This window comes from Anguilla anguilla, chromosome 7 (genome assembly GCF_013347855.1).
Source record: "Anguilla anguilla isolate fAngAng1 chromosome 7, fAngAng1.pri, whole genome shotgun sequence".
In the NCBI taxonomy this organism is placed as follows: domain Eukaryota; kingdom Metazoa; phylum Chordata; class Actinopteri; order Anguilliformes; family Anguillidae; genus Anguilla; species Anguilla anguilla.
The window spans coordinates 51561182-51580436 of NC_049207.1; the positions used below are offsets into that span (position 1 = coordinate 51561182).

The 19255-nt window shown below is 45.5% G+C and overlaps 1 protein-coding gene across 2 annotated transcripts in view; it reads left to right on the forward strand.

The window, feature by feature from the left end:
* The window catches only part of LOC118231749 (RNA-binding protein with multiple splicing-like), a 28954-nt gene extending 11387 nt beyond the window's left edge, over positions 1-17567 (forward strand). The window contains exons 4-9 of one of the 2 annotated variants that reach the window (XM_035425914.1): positions 1310-1372; positions 5854-6004; positions 8237-8364; positions 9916-9985; positions 14466-14569; positions 15009-17567. In XM_035425914.1, coding sequence (XP_035281805.1) covers positions 1310-1372; positions 5854-6004; positions 8237-8364; positions 9916-9978 — 405 coding nt within the window. In that variant the 3' untranslated portion in view covers positions 9979-9985; positions 14466-14569; positions 15009-17567. The remainder of the gene's footprint in view (positions 1-1309; positions 1373-5853; positions 6005-8236; positions 8365-9915; positions 9986-14465; positions 14570-15008) is intronic. The other variant, XM_035425915.1, reaches the window with a different exon arrangement.
* The last annotated feature ends 1688 nt before the right edge of the window (positions 17568-19255 follow it).

Sequence of the window (19255 nt, forward strand, 5' to 3'; positions counted from 1 at the left end):
GGTTTTTTTTTTTTGGGTTTTTTTTGCACTAAGAGGAAATTTATACTTTCAAATTAACAGGGGCTGTCAGAGGGGATTAAGAAGTGAAGTCCCCCTTCAGCGCTTGAATGGGGTTAGTCAGGGGTAATGAGATTTGCTTGAAAGCTAGAGGTGGTTCCGCAGACTTTGTCTCACAGAGATCTGGAAGAATTCCTGCTGAAAATCTTCCAGTAAAGATGTGATTAAAAACGCAACTCAGTAAAAATGAAAGAAGAGTGGGGGGGGGGGGCAGAGGGAGGGAAAGAGCGAGTGAGAGAGAGCAGTCTTCACTCAGACGTCGTGATTTAGAGCTTGTTAGGGACGAGCAGAGTCCACCGTGATTTACGACCGGTGGCATAAAAAAAAAAAAGAAAAGTAAAAAGAACGTCGGGTGGGGCGGGGGGGTGGAGTGGGGCGGGGGGGGGGATTCTGGAGTCAGTCGTTTGACTTCCACACTCCCACAACATCGCCGCATTCCGATGATATCGGCCCGGTCCGGGGCATTAATCTTGACTAATGCACAGCGAGGGAACGATGATAAACAATCGATCCCGGCTCCTCTGGGGCAGCAGCGCAGCCATCTCCATATATAGCAGCGGATTGCCAGCCTTCTATTTATACTCCTGGCGCGCGTCCTGCTTTTTCCCTTTTTCTTTTTGTCTCTCTCTCCTTTTATTTATTTATTTATTTATTTATTTATTTACTTATTTTTTTTGGTTGCCTGCTTGAGACTCCCAGTTCACTCAGAAGCCCCACCCCCCCCCCCCAGAACCCGGGCCGCGGTGTCTGGAGGAGAGGAGGCCGCTGCTTGGGGGTCCGGGTCAGCCTCGCTGTTCCGGAATCCCTCAGAAAGCGTACTGCCTGCCGTCCGGCGGGGCGGCGTTTTCCGCTGCCGGGTGCTTTCCCAGGAGAGCTCTCCTCCCGCGCGCTGCCTTTATTTGGGGCAACGGCGGGCAGCGGTCCATCCCGTTCCCACGGCGACCGCGCCTCCTCTCTCCCGGAGGGCTTCCAGCCTGTCGAAATCTTCCCCGCAACACTCAGGAAGCGCGTTCCCCCGCCCACTAACCCCACCCACCTGCCCGTGGCCACACACTCCCCACTCCCCCGTTCGCCCGTTACGAGAGGTGTTTCAGCTCATATAAGGCAGCGCTAGCTGAAGTCTGCGCCGTCTCCGCTAGCTCTTATGATCTGAGGGTTCGGCCTCGGGCCTCACGGCCAGTAAAAGCCGCTGTGCATTTCGGGAGCCCTAATTCTCTGTCTCCTCTCTTTTTTCCTCCCGTGCCTCCTCCAGCCGGTCGGCTTCGTCAGCTTCGACAGCCGGTCAGAGGCGGAAGCGGCGAAGAACGCTCTGAATGTGAGTACCGGGGGCCCCAGCTGTCCCCCCGCCGGTGCCTCTCCACCTCCCCAGCTGTCCCGCTCTCACACGCGTCCGTGTGCCCAGGGAGGGGCAGTCACACATTCAGCAATGACAATGCATCGCATTTCAGCAGGTCTTAACAAGAGCACCTCACACAGCCCTCGCTGTGTACACATACAGCCCCTGTTCATACAGCCCTGATATTCACTGAAGCAGTTCAGGTTTTAAGTGCCTCGCTGGGAGAGCACAGCGCTGTGCCCCGTTCGGGAATTGAACCCGCAGACTCCTAATCGCAAAGCCCCATTCTCACCTGCCCACCTTTCTTCGCAACGATTTAGGACACTCTCGACAGCATGCTCGCTAAATGCTCTGTTTGTCATCAGGGCTAAATCTGTACTCTGTTCCATATCACTCACAGCATGTAGCATAGGACAGACAGAATGCTATTCTCAGCACACACACTGGAGGGATTTCTCCTTTGACATTGTTGGATTCTCCATGAAGGGTTTTATTATTTGTAATACATTATGTGGTCCATAATGTGTTTCCTGTGAAGCAAACATGATACTGCAGTGTCTGGTGTCTCCACACACTTTTCCTAAGCACATAGAGAAACTATAAATTGAATGGGAAGAATACATTTTCTTCCCTGTTTGGTTAAGACCTATAATCATAAATTCTTGTCCCTTCACACTATGGAGGCACTATAAAAGCCAGTTATGCATAAGCACCTCCTATTGGGTTTGTTAAAGGGGCCATTCACAAGGCTGGTTGGGATTTGTCTAGGGGTTGGTGTCCAGGAAGGTCCTATTATAGATGAGCCTTTATGAAATGCAGTTTCCTTTTTAATTGGAATTGCGCAGTATACATCAAATAAACAGGATGCTGGGGAGACTTTGGGGACCCCCCCCCCCCCCCCCATGTGGCCAGGGGTTCGAATCCCAGCCATGCCACTCTCTTTGCTGTGATCCCATCTCTATCTGTAACCCTCCCCATTTTTCTTCCTGTCTGAATAACGTGGAAAGGACTGAAAAAGACAACAGATGAACTGTCTTCACGCTTCTTAAATAAATAAAATAATAAAATTCATCCACTGGATTTGAGGTGCCCCTAATTGAAAGAGTTGCTTGTGATGGACAAGCAGGGGTTTCTGGGAAAACCTACTGACTTGAAATTCTCACATGATAGGCAAGGCCCGCTGTCTCTCCGGAGCTCACAAGGTCAGTTATATCAGAAAGGCTGAGACTACAAGAAGCATTCTTAAGGCAGAAATCAAAGACTAGTAATCTGGGATCTTCTTTAATCTCAGTTAATTCAAACTCAAGCACGTCCTGGTGCATGTATGGGAGATTTGAGCATGGTTTTGTTACCGTATCGCTCGCTAAATTGTAATACTTCTGCTTCTACCATCGTCTCTCTCTCTGCACAATCAATTTCCCACCCCTTCTTATTACTATTTTCAGTTGTGTTGATGTTAAGGATATATATGTAATGCATTTTGTAGAGCTGAAGCCATGAAAACCTTGAGAAGCAGGTATGATCTCATATTTAATAAAATGGATAAAGTATAAATGTTATTCTTTCTGCTTTTCTCTTTAAAATTTGATTTAGTGTCTTTCCTACATTATTTTGTGATAAAGTCAGTATCATCTTTTTATACACTTTATTACATTTCTGTGTGTGAAAGGCAAGGATTCACTGCTCCTAGCTTTGGTAGTCATTTCTCGCAGGGTCCAAATGAGTAATATAGAAAATAGTTGAAAGGCTTGACATTCTACTTTCTTTGGTTTGCTTAGAAGGAAATGTCTCAAATAAAACACTTATTGGAGCTGCAAATTGAAAATTGTGCTTTTTTCTGTGTGGCTATCCTCCCTGGGACACAGCTGAGAGCAGAGAATGTTCCAGAGGTGAAAGTCTGAGAATCTGAAATTTATGTGGAATATTTTGTCTCAGCTGTTAGGAGAAAGGCATTTAATCTTACTTTTGAGTTCCATTGCCAATGCTAGGATGTGTGTAGAAAGCAAATGCTGCTCTTTAGAGGACTGGACAAGTTTAATATTAACACAATAAATTATTGCCAACATTAACTTTCATTTCATTTCTAACTTTCATTTCTCACCTGCATTTGCCAACACATTGCAGACACATGCAGTATAATATACCAGTCTTGTAATGAAAGTGTAAGACCGTTTCTTCTTCATCTTATTTTTCCACCAATTCATTTTCTTCATCATCCTCTTCCTCTTCTTTTTCTTCTACCTCATCTTTATGCTCATCTTCTTCTTTGTCACCTTATACTTCCCTTTCTTCTTTCTTCCTCTTCATCGCAAACGGAGAGATGAGGAGGGTCTGAAATCGGTGAGACCCGTTGTTGTCGTTTTTCGGAGGTAGTTTAAACACGTGACTGCACAGGTGTTCCCCGTCCCCCTGTATCCATGTTAGCTTCAGGGGAACTTGTGCTTCAGCTGTTAGCACGGCAGGCAACGTTCCCACAGGGACACCTTTGCGTTCAGGTTGAAAAGCAGCGATGGTTCTTCACGATTTCCCGCTCTTTGCATTTCTGAAGACGATAAAAGCACTCTTTTTGGGGGTTGATAGAGGGTCGAGTAGCCGGTGGCGTCTGTGTTGATTTTCAGCTCAGCAAACAGACGTTTCCTTTGTTCCAGATGAAGAGAACCTCGTCTGTGCGCTAGCATATTTTTAGATCCGCTTTGGGGAGAGCCTAACCGAATGTGAAAATGTATCGAAGTGAAAAGTGTTGTTGGCTTTCACATCGATCGCATAAATTTAGCTGACTTGCGCCAGAATTCCTTGATCCAGCCACACTATTTCTGTAAGAATCCGGAGAATTCACGGGGCTGAGTGGGACTCTTTCAGCCAGTTCTTGTGCTCCGAGCTGTTTGGGGCCACCGTGTACGATTAGTTAGACCCAGAGTTCGTGAGGAAGACCTCCCGCGGGACAGTCACCTCACTGCACCCTCCGGCCCTGTGTACCTGGAAAGCCCCCCGAAAGCCGAAGGAAAACTGTGGCATAGCTGCAGCTGTCTAAACCACAGTCGGTGATGTCATAGCAGGACACTAAACCACAGTCGATGATGTCATAACAGGACACAGGATGACTTTCGGACCCTTTTGTTCCACTTCGTGGTTCATGCTAAACTCATTATACTTCCTTCCATTCAGAATTAAGTTTCATCATGTTTCATAAACTCTTCCAGAATTTTTTTTTTTTAAATGAAAGAAAATGGTTTTGACATCCACTTTTTCCTGTTTTTGTGATATCATTTCCTCACCAACTGAGGATAAACAAAATGCATTGTTCAACGTGACTTTCGTTAAAATCGTAGAAATCGTTATGGAAATTGTTCAAATGGTGGTCACGTTTTCGGCAGCCATCCTGAAAATGACTGGAGACTGTCTCTGAAGAATTATTTGAAAATAAAGAATTCATAAGGCACCAACACTAAGTGGAAAACATGTTTGCAGAAAACACAGAACATAGAATTCATTTAGAAACCAAGGACTAGCGCTATTAGTATAGAAAACTGGGTCATCAAGTTTACTAAAACCTCATCTGGATGAGTGAACCACATTACAGTTATTTTCTATGGGATAGAAGTCTATTTTCTGTGGAGATATTATAATGGTCTGTCATAACAAATATAGGTGTTCAACTATTGTTTCATAATAATGTAATGTTTATTTATACAGCGCCTTTCATACAATAATGCTGCTCATAGTTCAGCAATAAAACACAGAGTAACAGAAGAATAAACAAGATCATAAAAATATAATAAAAGTAGTAATAAAATAAAGTAAATTTAGTATTTACTTGCTGCAGATAAGCTGCACACAACCTCTATCTGCCAAAAGTACGCTGTTGAATAAACACAATTGTGTGCACAGTTATTTTCGGGTTATTTTTGCACCAGTTAGAATGACTTGGTCAACAAATGTAAACCAACCAATGGTGCGTAGGTGTTCCAGTAAACATTGAGAATTTGTTTAAACCTCATGTTGGTGCCCTTACCATATCGAACTCTCATGACACAATGACACACACAGCCTGTCCTCCATTTTCCTTTGATACAGCCTTTTCCAACTGTGCACCAACAAACCCCTTGGACAATAGGGTGCCCATATTTTGCCTGCACAAGCTGTGCATGAAGTGTCCTCCTCTGATTGTGTGTGAGATTTCACCTGGGGGGGGCCGCTGTGTGACAAAAACAAAAAACGTCCCGTGTTTTAGAGGAGTGCACAGGGGGCAATGCAGCACAAACACACTACTAGACATCCCAAAATTTGACAAAAACAGGTGACTGGGGGCAAAAGAGCTAGTTTTCATATAGACACTCCAGTCAAAGTGCTCTGTTTTACGATTGGAAATGATGAAAGTTGGGCGGCGCGAAAAGCAGACAGATGGCCTCCTGTCGCCGTCGGGGTTTGTCTCAGCATGTGTCTCTCCTCGGACTCTCCAGGGGGTCCGCTTCGACCCGGAGATTCCCCAGACCCTGCGGCTGGAGTTCGCCAAAGCCAACACCAAGATGGCCAAGAACAAGCTGGTGGGCACTCCCAACCCCCCTCCGTCCCAGCAGAGCCCCGGACCCCAGTTCATCAGCAGAGACCCATGTGAGTTACGCCTGTCGCTGCAGTGGGACCCCCCTTCCCCCCCCCCACCCTCCCGACCCCCCTTTTCTTCTGAAAGGGCCCTTCTCTTCCAGGAGGAACAATCGATAACAATGAGATCTCCACCAAAGCAAAGAACAATCAGCAGCATTTAGTCCATTAAATGCTTAAGTGTATGGCCGTACAGATATGCTCCTATGACCAAATAGATGCGAATATAAATATATAAAATTCTTTAGGAATATGCCTTTGAAAATGTTTCAGTTTAAATGATGGACTTCTTTTTTTCCCCCTAAAATGGGGGTCACAATCTTAAAATATTGATGTGCCCTTTCAAAACGAATGATCTCCCCCAGCCATAAGCTTCTGTGGTTTCCCTCATGCAACTGCCAATTCCAGATTACAAAGGCTGATTCAGTGTAGGCTGAATTATTCAGAGTTCCTGTCTGTGGTTTTCCACGTGGGTAACTGCTGACAAATTTATAACCTCACACACACATACACACACACTCTCACACACACTCACACACTAACTTCAGTTTGCCTCAATGTTCAGCAACTGCAGGAAATTGATTTAAAAGTACGATTTATAGTCTGTTAGGATACACACATGCATGCAAATGACAGATAAAGCACACAATATGTCCTCCCGCGCGCGCGCGCACACACACACATGCACACACACGCACACACACACCCACATTTATATTTGCAAATGTTGAGCGCAGCAATTTATTTGTATATCACTTATACTACGGCAGTAGCCTCCACTTAAGTTCAGCACAGTATTCATGGCATAAATCCCTTTGTATTCTTATCATTTATGATATGTAAATCCAGTCGGATTTGTCTGCAGCGTTTACCTTCCAGATAAATACTTAGCTGCGCATCGAGCAAACGTTGCGACGCTGACACTGACAGCTGCGCATAGGCTGGCAGCGTTGCATTCCTTCAGAATGACTGGCCTGGCGAATATTGCATGAAGTCAGGGAGAATTCCCTGGGGTTCTTCAGCAGAAATATGGAAGGAAACGATTAACTGAAACGATGACGTAACGGTCAACCGATCGTGCGGACCAGCCGAGATATGCTTATAGCGCCTTATTTTTTTCCCATTCAGCACCAACTTATCTGATGAGAACGATTTACATTCCGTACAGATGACGACAGTTTAACCAGCTGAACATGATGTTTAGTATAGAGGGTGTAATGAGATATTTAAGGCGGTGTTCAAGCATATGGGCTGGAGGCTTCTGGAGCTACATGGCTGTGTTTGGCTTGTGTTTGTGTTTCTGTTCGGCTCTTTGTCCCTCTGTACCATGACCCTTGGCTCCGTTTCCTGCTCTACCATGACTCTTGGCTTGGCGGGTCCCTGTACCATGACATCTCTGCTCTCTGTACCATAGCTCTTGGCTCTCTGTAGCCCTGGACCACGAAGAGCGTGGATACCTTCATTTTTACACGGCGTTGCTTTAAGGACCCCCTCGTCTATAAACCCGTCCAGACTGAGCAGCGCTAAAACAAGCTGCAGCCCCTTCAAAACAGGAACCTACAGTTCATGGCAATAATTCACGGGTGTATTTAGGGAATAAGCAATATTTGAATTGGCAGCGTTGTGGTGTGCCTGGGCTTGCCTGTTTCTTATGGAAGATAACGCACTACACAAAGCCTTGGGTAGTGTTGCGCTCCTGAGTGGAACAGCGTTCACCTTTGACTTCAACAGGAATGCCATTAATTTGGACGCCTCCGTGTGGGCTTTTATGTGTTCGGGTGATAATTAAGCGGAATTCTCTGCTCTCCGAGACGGGAAAGCCTTTGGGCCCGCGGCCGTCTCTCTGCGTTCGGTGACTCCAAGCACAGAAGGGCTCTTGTCTTCGATGATTATGACTGGATTCATGCGCCTTTTGGGGAGATCATGAGTCCTTACTGCCTGTTAAAAGACGGCCCCGTGTCGGTGGGAGGCATGCTGAATGCAAATCGGTTAGCGCTAGCCCTGTCTGTCCTCAAAAGCAACTCCGCTTTGTGACGATGGGACGTTGTGTTTTTGGTCCTGTGGTCCTTTCTCTCTCCCTCTGTCAGTCTGTGTGGAAGGTCACCCTGTGTCCTCGCTGTGTGTGTGTGTGCGCCTGTGTGTGTGTGTGTGTGTGTGTGCGTGTGCACGTGTGTGCGCGCGCACGTGTGTGTTCTCTTCCTCGGCACACTCACTCCTCTTCCTTCTCTTGTTTTTTTTCCACAGATGAGCTCACAGTCCCAGCTCTGTACCCCAGTAGCCCTGACGTCTGGGCTCCATTTCCTCTGTACCCCGCGGAGCTGTCCCCTGCTCTACCTCCCGCTTTCACCTACCCCTCCTCGCTGCACGCTCAGGTAAACTCCCTGAGCTCCACTCCCACCTGCCACGCACGCACCCACCCACCCACACACCTGCGGCACACGCCTCCTCCTTAGTCCTCTAACCCCACCTCCGCAACTGCCCGTCTGCATCGTTTCCGTGGCGACTGCTCTTCCCCACTCACCGCACCCTCCCTAGACGCCCACCAGGGCCACGCCCCCACACCCTCACTGCATCGGAGCTCACTCTTTGCATTGCTGATGCGCCCCAGCACAGACAGCACAGACAGGGGAGAGCTAACTTTCGCTTATTATACAGGCCAGATTTTTAACCCCTATATATAAATATTTCACATGGACGTCAAGGTCAAGTTTTTTTCTTTCCACCTTAATTCTCACATGAATATCTCTCCAAGTCCCTCAGGTTAATTACTGCTGCATCGTCAGTCAGTTTTCTTTCACACTATAAGAGAAATCTTTAACCCTTTATGGGGTGAGATCACAAATATGTGATAAGAATGCTCTTAACTGAACATTCTAATGCTGATGTAACAATTGCTACTGGTAACTGAGAGCAATGGAGTTCTAGAACAGTGAATTAGAATTCTAAAAAAAATAAATATTACAAAAATACTTCTCTTCAAAGGGTTAAGCTTCCTCTCATCCCACAGTGGGCCCTGCCTCTGTAACCCCACACTGTTTTGGGACTGACACCTGGTTTTTTACACCTTTATCAGGGGTACTCAGCAGCATTACCACTGAACCTAGCCTATCAGTCCCCTGTTTTCCCAGATGCAGTACTGCAGGCTGTGGGTTCAGTCAGCGTCCTGCTGCCCATCGATTAGCGCCGTGCACCGCCCCTCGGCCATTTTATCTGGCAGCAGAGGGTCAAAAAAGACCGTTAATCTCGCCCTGTTTCTTTGAGTTTGGGGGCGATCGCTGTTTGAACAGTTCTCGTTAATTTCTGTGCCGAGTGGTCCGTGTTTATTTAACACTGAACATGTCACTGTGTGGGGCCTACCTGTCAGGCGTTCAGCTGCACCCTCAACCTCAGATCCAGAGTGTTCTTTCTCTGTACATTTTGTTGTTCATTTATTTAGATCTGGGCATCGATACCTCGTACACACAAGCATGTGCTCCTCGTCCATTTTGCTGTCCATGTGCATCTTGGACTGATTCCTCTCTTATCTTTCCATCTGCGGTACACGCAGTGCAGTGTGTCCTTCCAATAAATGAACAGCAGGGGTTGTGGAGGGGGGTGAGGGGGGGTTGGGTCTGGCTTGTTGGCGGAGGTGAGGTGAATGTCACATTGTTCTTCTGTGTTCGGGGAGTCAGGTGATGATTGTCTGTGGGGGAGGGGCTTTTGGTGTGACCGGGCGATGGGGCCCGGGGGGGGTGTTGGGCGGGGTGGGGGGGGTGGAGCGCACCCCAGCCGAATCCTGGGGGTTTGTGTTGAGTGAGTGGGCCCATGCGGAGAGGCTTAGGGACACAGCCGGACCCTGTCCCGTGGGCGGGGCGGGGGGCGGTGGCACAGTCTGTCCCCAGACAGGGTGAATCAGCCGCTCTTCTTGTTTGTCCTGGCCGCAGATTCGCTGGATCCCTCCCGCCGACGGCGGTCCCCAGGGATGGAAGTCCAGGCAGTTCTGCTGAAATTTCTGTGAGTAACGCCAGCGCCTGCGCCAGGTGCAGCTTCCTGTCGCTGCTGCCTGTCTCACTCCAAATGAGCAGCAACATCTGCACGTCTCCTCACAATACTGAAGCCAGGCTTATAGCACTGAGACCAGGCTTATAGTACTGAGACCAGGCTTATAGTACTGAAACCAGGCTTATAGCACTGAGACCAGGCTTATAGCACTGAGACCAGGCTTATAGTACTGAAACCAGGCTTATAGCACTGAAACCAGGCTTATAGTACTGAAGCCAGGCTTATAGCACTGAGACCAGGCTTATAGCACTGAGACCAGGCTTATAGCACTGGAACCAGGCTCATAGCACTGAAACCAGGCTTATAGTACTGAAACCAGGCGTATAGCACTGAAACCAGGCGTATAGCACTGAAACCAGGGTCTGAGCTTAGAGTACGGTAATACTGTAACTTAGGTTCTGAGATTGTGGTATAGCTTATAGCTGATAGTACAAGTGTAATACCGTACAGGACTGTAAAGCTGTATAACATAATTTGGCATCTGTGGGCATGGTTCCTTTTGCCACCAGCATTCATGAAACATACGATGGAGCACAATGCCATTATAACAATCCAATTGCACTGCTACAGGTACAAACCTCACTGGTGTTGGATATTGTAATAATAGAGACTATTGATGGAATTATTGGTCTTTGAATTGTTGAACAGTTGAGCAAAAAAATAATTAATAAAAGCATAGTGCTGTCACAGCGCTGCAGTATCAGGGGCTGGTTCATTTAGTGAGAAGTGCAGCAGTTTTTCTTTTTTGTTACACCGCAGTTTTACTGATTTTATGTCATGTGTTTTATTTGACATGGGGCATCAAAGGAAGTGCATCAAACGGAATTGTAAGCTAACTCTGAGGCTATGAATCATGGCGTGGAGATCTTAGATATGAACTGCGGCTGAACTGTACAGCACAGAATGACTCCCTAAAGCCGGCACCACCCACAGTCCATAGTGCGTGACCGTACACAGGCGTACATCCCGTTAGCTAACCTCAGCCCTGAATGAAGCTGTCCATCACAGGGCCGTTTGTCACACACAAGCCTGGCTTTTCCAAGCTGCTTTTGTTTGCAGGGAGCTCGAAACTGCGGCTCCAGAGGCTGCCGTGTCACGCACTGTGTTTGTGCTTTTCGTCCAATCGGCACCCGTTTTGCACCTCGGAGACAAAGGTGTGTGGACTCTTCGGCCAATCGGCGACTAGCATTATCCTGCATAAATCCTGTAACGCACCAACAAAAAACAAAAAAAAAAAACTGTCAGGCACCATGGCCTTCCGGAACCTTCCGGAGTTTGTGATCCCAGATAAACGGAAGGGAGCTGCGTTCTGTGCAGTGGGGCGCAGATTTAATCCGGAGCCGTGGTACGGAGGCTTTTTTCGGGCCTTTCCCCGGGTCCCGCCAGGCTGGCTCTGCGGGGGCAGGAAGAGACACGCTCCCGGGCCTCCCCCGGGTGGACGGGACGGGGCGCGGGGGGGACCTCTGGGAGCGGCGTGTTGATTGGTGTGATCCGCCAGCGCCAGCGGCTCGGGGCGTGGGCCGCTCTCAGCGGGGCGCAGAGGCGGAAAACGAAAATTGAGGGTAAACAAGGAGCCGGGCCTCCTTATCTTCCCTCCCGAAAATCCTCCCGGGGGTGGGGGAGGCGCGGGTCCCTGAGGAGAGGGCTGCGAAGCACAAGCGCACCCGAATAATTACATTTCTTTCAGGAAAGGTCACCGTGATTCCTGTGGTCAGCCCCCTTCAGTGGCTGGTATTTTATTCAACAAAATCAGTTGGTATGACAGTCCCTGGGGGGCCCACTTCATTTCGCCTCTTCTCCACCCCCCCCCCCATGCGGTTTTTGTCAGCTCTTCATCCCATTATATAAAAATGGCACCAAACTCAGGATAGGATACTCGCGTCCGGCAAAATGATTATTCACGATGGCGGATTAGCGTAATCACAGTGGAGTCACGTGTGCCGACTCTTACGCCGACGCACTTTAGCAGCACCAGAGGAAGCTACCGCGTCGAACGCTGCGGTTTCCAGAACCGTTTCATTTCGGTCGGTCTCCATGGCGACGAACAAGGCCTGCTTTGTCCCCCCCCCCCCCCAGCCCGTGTCCCCTTTCATGCTCCCATGATCTTGACTTCAAATGAAAAAATCCTCGCAAAGTTATTCGAAGGTTTTATCCTTGACCTTCCTGTCATAATGTGGACGTAGATTTGCATTGAACGCGCACTGTCCCTGACCTTTTCATGCCGACTATGATAAATTTCCATTTATGTTTTTTTGTAAAATTTAATGTAATGAAGTCTGTCATATACAGTATTTGTGCAAAAGTGATTTTTTTTTTTTGTGCATGAATCATCTTGCCCATATATCCATACAAGTTACATATATCTATTATACAGAAATAAAATATTTAATCTATAGCCAAAGTATCAGCGTGTTGTACTCAATATGTTCTGTATGTATGTAGACACATGTATGTCTCTTTTTTTTACCATCAATTAATAGCCAACTTTATTAATGTGGTAAGTTGACTAGTACTGTACTATCATATATGCAAAATAGTTGCAGAGACTACAGTCTAAATCTTGTGATTTATGAATGTGCTTAATACATCATTTTCAGTCATGTTAAATAGCTGTAGCTGAAAATTACTTATTACCAAAATTTATTTGGATTATTTGTATATTATTTTGATAATTATGTATTATTTAATTACAATTGAAGTGAGACACTGAATGTTAGTGAAAATGGCATCCACAGCCACCATGAGCAGAAGCTGTTAAAAACCTGTACAAAATGGAGGAGCAATTACCCATGATGCCTCACAGTCCTGCAGTATCCTCACCCACTGGCCATGGCAGCACATCCTCTGGGCCCGAGGGCTCAGGAAATACAGTCCTAGGAGACTGCAGAGCCGTGCAGTAAACACAGAAATCTGATATTTCACAGACAGGCTCGCGGCTTCGTGCCAAGCAGGGGCGGGGTCCAAACGCTGCCTTAATGAGCTTTGCTAATCACCAGAGCCCAGAGTCTCACCCTGTCCTGAGTCTCTATCACAGTCCAAAACCCAAAGATTTAACAGAAGGGACGTTTAGAATAGGTTCTAATGAATTTTGTCTGGCAGAATCCTTTAAAAGTAGGTTTACACACTTTTATAAGAATAGCCAGCATGTCTCCACACTCCATCCCATTTTTAAAGTGGTTTGATGAGAACCTTATTTGTGGTAGTGGGGTAGTGCAATGGTTAGGCATTGGGGGGTTAAATTCCCAACTGGGACACTGTCATTGCACTCTTGAGCAAGGTACTCTGGACAAGAGCATCCCCTGAATGCTGGCATGTAATTAACGAGCTTGTAATGTTAACAGAACATACAACAATAAGGGATAAAGCTTCACTGTCCCAACGAGCTGAGATCTCTGCATACAAACTGCTAATCTGGGGGCACGTTGCTCGATGGCCCCGACTAAGCCAACTGAAGTCCGTGTTTAAATTACGAGAGGCTACCATTCGAATGCTGGTGAGGTTCCATTCATTAGGGAAGCGGGGGGTTCGCACCACGGACCCCGGTTTAGTGGCTTGTTGAGATGCCGGACGCAGAGCGCCGGCCAAGTTCATTCCAAAGCCGTGTAGATTCCTCGCGCTGCGGAAGCGCAGTCGGGAGTTTTCCACCGTGCGTCGGCGCGCAGGGACTACGGTTCGACCCCCGGCGGCTTTCCTGTGGATTAGCGGCTCACCGCGGCCCTTTCATGTTGAAAGTAGCAGAAGCACGGCTCTGACATGCAGGTCAATGACAGGAAAGAACGTGCTAGATGGAAACTGTCTTACCGTGGTGCGACTGGGCAACAGCGATGGCTGTGAATTGGGTTCAGACCAGCTCCAATGAGAATGGAAAATGGCTCTTGAGAATATAAAATACGTCTGGTAAAGTTCACTTTTGCTACACTGTGCGTTAATTTTCTCTTTCACAACTGTGCATTTCTCATGTTAGCCATGTTAGCACGTATGCTAATATGAGGAACATCAAAACCAAAGCCCTGTCATATTTCGCCCCTATTTTTCACGAACTGCCCCATGAATCGCCCCTAATTAATGAATTGCCCCATTGCCAAGTGACGGCTATTTTTAACCAAGCATCTGAGGACCTCGAGCGGCAGTCTCCCAATGTCACTTCAATGGGATTTCATACATACTGTATTTGAGGCAAGTGTGTTATTAAACCGAGGACATTTTCTTACATGAAGTAGAGTGGATAATTGTTCTATCTTTTGAAATACACTTATTTCCCAATCCTGTAGGCTGTTATTATTCTATTATGTATGAAAAATGAAGGTAGTCTGATTTCTGAGTCAACTAAAAGATATTAAATTATGATCGATGTTGACCACATGATGGCTAAACGGTAGCTGGAGTGCTTTTTTTTTCTTTTTTTGAGACGGCCCTATTTCTGCCTTCTCAGGTATCTGATGTGTGATGGCGGCCACAGATGGTCTTGATAGTTGATCTGTCCTGAAGTCCAACCCGGAGGAATCCCAGCCTCGTTACCTGAACTGTGGACCGTTGGTGAGCACTCGTCCCTCCGAGAATCTCCATGCCGTGTTTTGATCAAACGATGCTCGCAGGCATCGATCCTCACGCATTCAAATATTATATTTTATTTGCCGTGACATCTAATCTGGCCGATGCTTTAAAGGAACGAGCGTATAAAAAAATAACTGTCACAATTGCTCTTAAGCTTTTTGTTGCACCTACCTCACGATTATTTCAGAAGATGTCTTGTCGAAAAATGAAAACCCTTCTGTTACTTCATCTTCACATTTAGACTGTGCATTCAGGTGTATTGCCAAAGTAAGGTGTGCCTTAGATGTGTTGTACAAAGTGAAAAGGCCTGTGTCACTCCCAATGTGGTAACCAGCTGTGGACCCCCGTGCTCCCTGCCCCATGGGCTTTGATTGGTGTAGAGTGTTGCAACCATGGTAACGCCTTTCTGTGATTCTTCCAGGCGACAACACCTCTCTGGGCCCAAGGAACTTCAAGACCTCTGCTTCGATCACACATCTCCCCATCACAGCATCTCTCTTTCCCTTTCCTCTTCTTTCTTTTTTTACTGTTACATACTAAAGATTTCTTCTTATTATCTCTCTTCTTATTATTGTTATTATTGTTGTTGTTGTTTATTATTATGATCATTGATTACTATAATACGAGTTGAAGCATGACTTGCCAAAAGAATGCTGTAAATTTTTAGATATTTTGAGTAAAAAATACAAGTATTTTTGTATAAAGCAAATGTTAAAAATCATTGCGTTTTGTGCTGTTCTGTTGATTTAAGTATGTGAGGATCCATGTTAAAAAATTAGTTTCCGCACCTGGCACTGCAGTCAGTGAGTCACTGTGGTGCTCTGCCCTGTAAGCGAGAATCAGTATCTCATAAACTGCCAGATCCAAGATTATTTAGTAATGTTGTGTTTCTCTTATTATTCTGATTTCTTCAGCTCTTTTTCCTTTTGTGTTTTTATTATTGCTATTTGCGAAACAGACAACAACACAAGGGAAAAGGCACATTTTAGGAATTTGCCACAGACAAAAGTGTACTGGAGCGGTTTCATAAATGTGCCTTACTGTTGATGCTCCTTCTTCAGATTCAACCTTGGTTCAGCTTGAGAAGTCAGACTTCTGACTGGAGCAAAGAATCTCTGACTGAAAAATACAAGATCTGTCACATATATGACTACGGTTTGATTTTTGCTCTGGGTTCGCCCAAGGCTTCTGAAATCGGGAAGCATCCGCCACATCAGACTCAGACTGAGACCTCCAGCCTTATGTGCAGCAGTTCACCAAGATGGCGCAAGACTGTCTCCAACACATTCTGAGTATGCGAAAGGCTGTCAGCCAACTTTAACCTGAGTGCACAAACAACAACAACAACAACAACAACAAAATGTATTACTTTGGAGACATATAAGAAATGGACCATTTGAAGCCCTGCACTCCCATTGGAGGACACTAGGCCACATGATTCTGTGGGAGGCCGGCATTGACAAACCAAAACCATGCTGGTATAACACAGCAAAAAACAACAGAGCTAATGGAAAATTTACAGTTTCTCTGTCTTTTGAAACAATAATATCTTGAATTTTTATTTGTAAAGTGTGCCTTTGTGTTGTCATTTTTTCAGGCGTCTCTCAACACGTTCTGTCTGTCATTAAATTGTTATTATAATAGATTTTTGGACTTTGTCTAAAAAAGGATTTAATAAGTAATAAGAGTTAGTGAACATGGATGACGATTTAGCCTCAGATGTTATTTCATGTTGATTTTGAATATTAAATTGTTGAGAAAAGTCTGCCCCTTAGTTTTCAGCTGACAAATTGAACTCATTATAACATCACTAGCCTCTATCTGTTTCTGAATTTTGAAAGCAAGTCGGTCTTCTTTACCATCCTATGAAACCAATTTGGTACACATGCAAATGAAATTAGTTTTTTTATACTAATGTACAAATAGTTGACCTATTAAGTTGACCTATTCATTTGCCATAGAAATAATGACAGCTAAGTATAGGAAAATAATTATTTTTTTGATGTTTGAATTAATATTTGATGATGCAATGGCTGATTCTGTTCTCTAGGTCTCAGTGAGATGCTGTGTGATGTTCAGACATGACACCCTTTCACTCACACCTACAAGCACGTCACAAAACCTGTAATGGGCAACATTTAAAGACTAAAGTTTACGTCAGACGTTCCCGTACTGTGGATCAAGACCCAAAGCTGGGCCAAAATAAAACACAAATGTACTGTAAGTCATACCAGCCAAATCGACTTGAACCTACTACATGACCTAGTTGCAGTATATGTGTTGTTTTGAAGTAATTATTATTTTTTAATTGTTTGTTTGTTGGAGCATATATGATTGTTTGGCTGCGTTTTAGTCAGGGGGAGGTTTTAAGAAAATGTATCTATTCATTAATTGGCTCCTGGGCTTGCTTTGGAGCCACTGTGTTTGGAGTCAAATGGAGTCAAAATGGAGTCAAATGGCAACTGCTATAGAGTAGAAGAGTATTTAGAAGCTGCAAAAGAATATTACCCAATCATTTTTTGCTTTCGCAAGGCAAAGGCTGTTGTCCTTTTAATGTTTACCAAAGCAATAATAGGGATAATTAAAGCAGTGAGATGAGTATATGTACATGGGATGTAAACTAAATGTGTACCTAGGAAGTTAAATTTAATGTTTTGAGTCCTGTTTCCCAGTCCTGAAAAGCACAACTTCACCGAAATATTACACTGCTGAAAACTGAAAAGACTGATAATATGTCTGCCTGCAATTTACTGACTGAGTGGAAGGTGCATGTTTATTTAATGTTTGCCCATTTGTTTTCTGAAAAAAATATATAGGCATGTACAGATGTGTCCACTATAAGGAGAAATTATAGTATTTCAATGAACGATTGTGGTCATATTAGGGAATTTTGCAAAAAAAAAAAAAAAGATTGTGCAAAAAATAAACATTTTTATCAAAATCGAAGAGCCAAATAAAGATAACTTGCATAAGCCATTGATATCTGGTTGCAGACCTCGTGGATTTTATGAATGAATAAGGCACAAAAGCACTCACTCAGCCTGTCGTTCTCTTATTGCTGATTGGTTGTTTCCTTTCCCTACTATTATGATTTGTGGAGTATAAAGCATCATTGCAATCAATTATTATTATTATCATCATCATCAAACAGTACTGGGAGAGATAGAATGTGAGAAAGAGAGTAGAATGTGAGACGATGGAGAAGGAGGAGATTCTGATAAAGTCAGTGTCTGAAGACGTGTGATAGGTAAGATTTGAAAGATCGGTGTCTGAAGACGTGTGACGGGTAACATTTGAAGCCTTTTCCCCAGGCAAGGCCCTGTGACCTGCCGCCTCCTCCTGGTCTCAGGGGCATCAAATCTATCGCCCATGTCCAGGTTTCTCTGCTTTTTCGGCTATTTTTAAACTTGGGAGTGCCCTATTGGATGCCACCCCGGACCTAATTGCTCCTGACGGAGGGAGCCCACCCGTAGCAGGGATTTAACGGATGTCCAAGGCGATGGGCCCCTGGGGGCCCCTCCTTGTTCTGTCTGTCTGCGCTCTGTAACAGCCGAGTCCCTCCCAGGACCTGCGTGTAGCAGGGATGTGGGCCTTACCCTTGGGCATATCCTAGCAGCCACAGTCCTCGCTCCACTGGAACCCCTGCGAATGTGATGACGTCATCCCCTTCACTGGGACCAGAGGGGATTGTGGGTTTTTTTTCTTCTCTACAGTAGTCCATTGGGGGGTTTGGGGTGGGGCATTTGTACTTCAGTTTACCTGCTCTGAGTCACGTTACCTTGTTGGCACAATAACATCTGACTCCAGAGATACCCTCTCTTTGCTAGATTGCAATAAGTCCTTTGTTATAACTTCACTCCATTTATAGGGTGTCTTTTTTTGGGGTTTCCTAAACATTACCGGGCTTCTCAAGAATTTCAGTGTGTTTTTACGAAGGCGAAATTGGATTATAAATCATATAGCGCTGCTGAACATATTACCTCATTACAAAAACATTAGTGCTAATGCTTTGATTTCCTTCTTTCTGCCTGTCGTTGGTTCTTCGATGTTAGGCAGCCCAACATGTCGCAATGAAGGATGATGCAAATATCAGATCTCAGTACCAGAACATTCTATCTCTGCCACCATGGTTTTCTTAGTCATCCCTTAGTCACCCCTCAGTAGCAACATGCAGTTGACCCTTTGCAGATGGCAGAGGGAATGATTCCTTCTCCCGACGCCGATAATGATATGCACACTGACCTTAAATGGGAAAAGTGCAGGATCTCTCCATAGACTTGCGTCTGCTTATCTCTCCATTTACACTGAACCAGGACTGAGCAAAGTACTTGGAGGTTGGGCATAGTAATTGTATAGCAGCAGGACAAAGTTATTGCCGTTGAAATGTTTCATTATAAATAAGTTTAAAATGTATTAATCTATACAGATTTTATTTATGGTTATAAATGGCGATCTGCCGTATTGGGCTGGACTGTAGTCAAGGAGCAAGGAACAAGCTAGCAGACAACGTTGTTTTTATCCACCTCTTGTCTGCCTGAAAACATGTCCCCACACCTCTGTGTTGTCGCCGGAGTGCATGAATAGTTATCACCAGACAGACACCAGCTCCCGAGAGCGGCGCCAAAGTAACAGCGCATTGCAGGCTGACAGCGCACACACAGGCTCTCC